The sequence below is a fragment of the Cryptosporidium hominis genome (assembly GCF_000006425.1).
Source record: "Cryptosporidium hominis TU502 chromosome 1 CHRO011030, whole genome shotgun sequence".
Classification (NCBI taxonomy): domain Eukaryota; phylum Apicomplexa; class Conoidasida; order Eucoccidiorida; family Cryptosporidiidae; genus Cryptosporidium; species Cryptosporidium hominis.
Window position 1 is genome coordinate 1 of NW_666341.1, and position 967 is coordinate 967.

Sequence of the window (967 nt, forward strand, 5' to 3'; positions counted from 1 at the left end):
GATTACTGATTCTTGTGAAAATACTATGTCCGAGAGATCTGATTTAAACTATAAAATGGAAAGAATGAGAATGGATGAAGTCTTAGGGTACCTTAAACATATTTTGGATAAGTATCAAGAATATCCTAAAGGACTTAATAAAGTTGGATTAAATCAAGCAAGCAAAAGCTCCAATTTTGAGTTTGAAGTTTTAGTCCAAAATAATCATCTCGTCAATGATTGTTTGAAAATTGTTTGTGATCTTGTTAGTGAATCCTTGCTAAAAAGTAACCGAATTGATCAACTTAAAGATATTATTTTAAATACTGATGGAAATCAAAAAATCAATCATCATTTTGATCATCAATATAAAGACGAAAACCAATGCTATTGTAATAATAATGATCTTTTTGGGAGCGTATATGGAAAAATCGTTTGTAATGATGAAAAAAAGCATCTTAAAGAAAAAGTTCAACATCTAAGTCATGAAAAGTTGTTATTACAAAGAGGTATTGAGTTTCTTAAGAAAAAGCTTTATACTCTAAAAAATCAGCAATTGATTGTTTCTTCTGAAAATTACGAAAGTAATTTGGATTTAATGGCAAGTATAGATAAGCCTCTTGGAGAAACTGAAATAGATTCTCAGGAAATTATTCAAGTTTCAGATCTTTGGGATATATCTAACTATCTTAAAGAAGATGGTATTAATGATCTTACGATCATGAGTGAATTTTTAGTGGTCATGAATCGTTGGAAGAAGCTTGCCAAATATACAATTGAAAATGATGATGATATTTCTGAGTTGAAATCTCATTCTGAACTTAGAAAGAAATACAGTGATCACTTTTCAAAAGGAGGGATTTCAATCCAAGGATTTAATAATAAATCCATTTATTACAAGTTCAAATAAACTTATAGAAATAGCCTTGGAAAATGATTTTTCTCAAAATGAATTCTTTGAACAGGTTAAGAAATTGGAATCACAAGA

At 28.5% G+C, this 967-nt stretch overlaps 1 protein-coding gene across 1 annotated transcript; it reads left to right on the plus strand.

Annotated features, from left to right (window-relative positions):
* The first annotated feature begins 25 nt into the window (after positions 1-25).
* Chro.10085 (hypothetical protein) lies at positions 26-889 on the plus strand. Its single annotated transcript, XM_659796.1, has 1 exon — positions 26-889. One exon carries the CDS (start codon positions 26-28, stop codon positions 887-889), a length of 864 nt encoding a protein of 287 aa, XP_664888.1.
* The last annotated feature ends 78 nt before the right edge of the window (positions 890-967 follow it).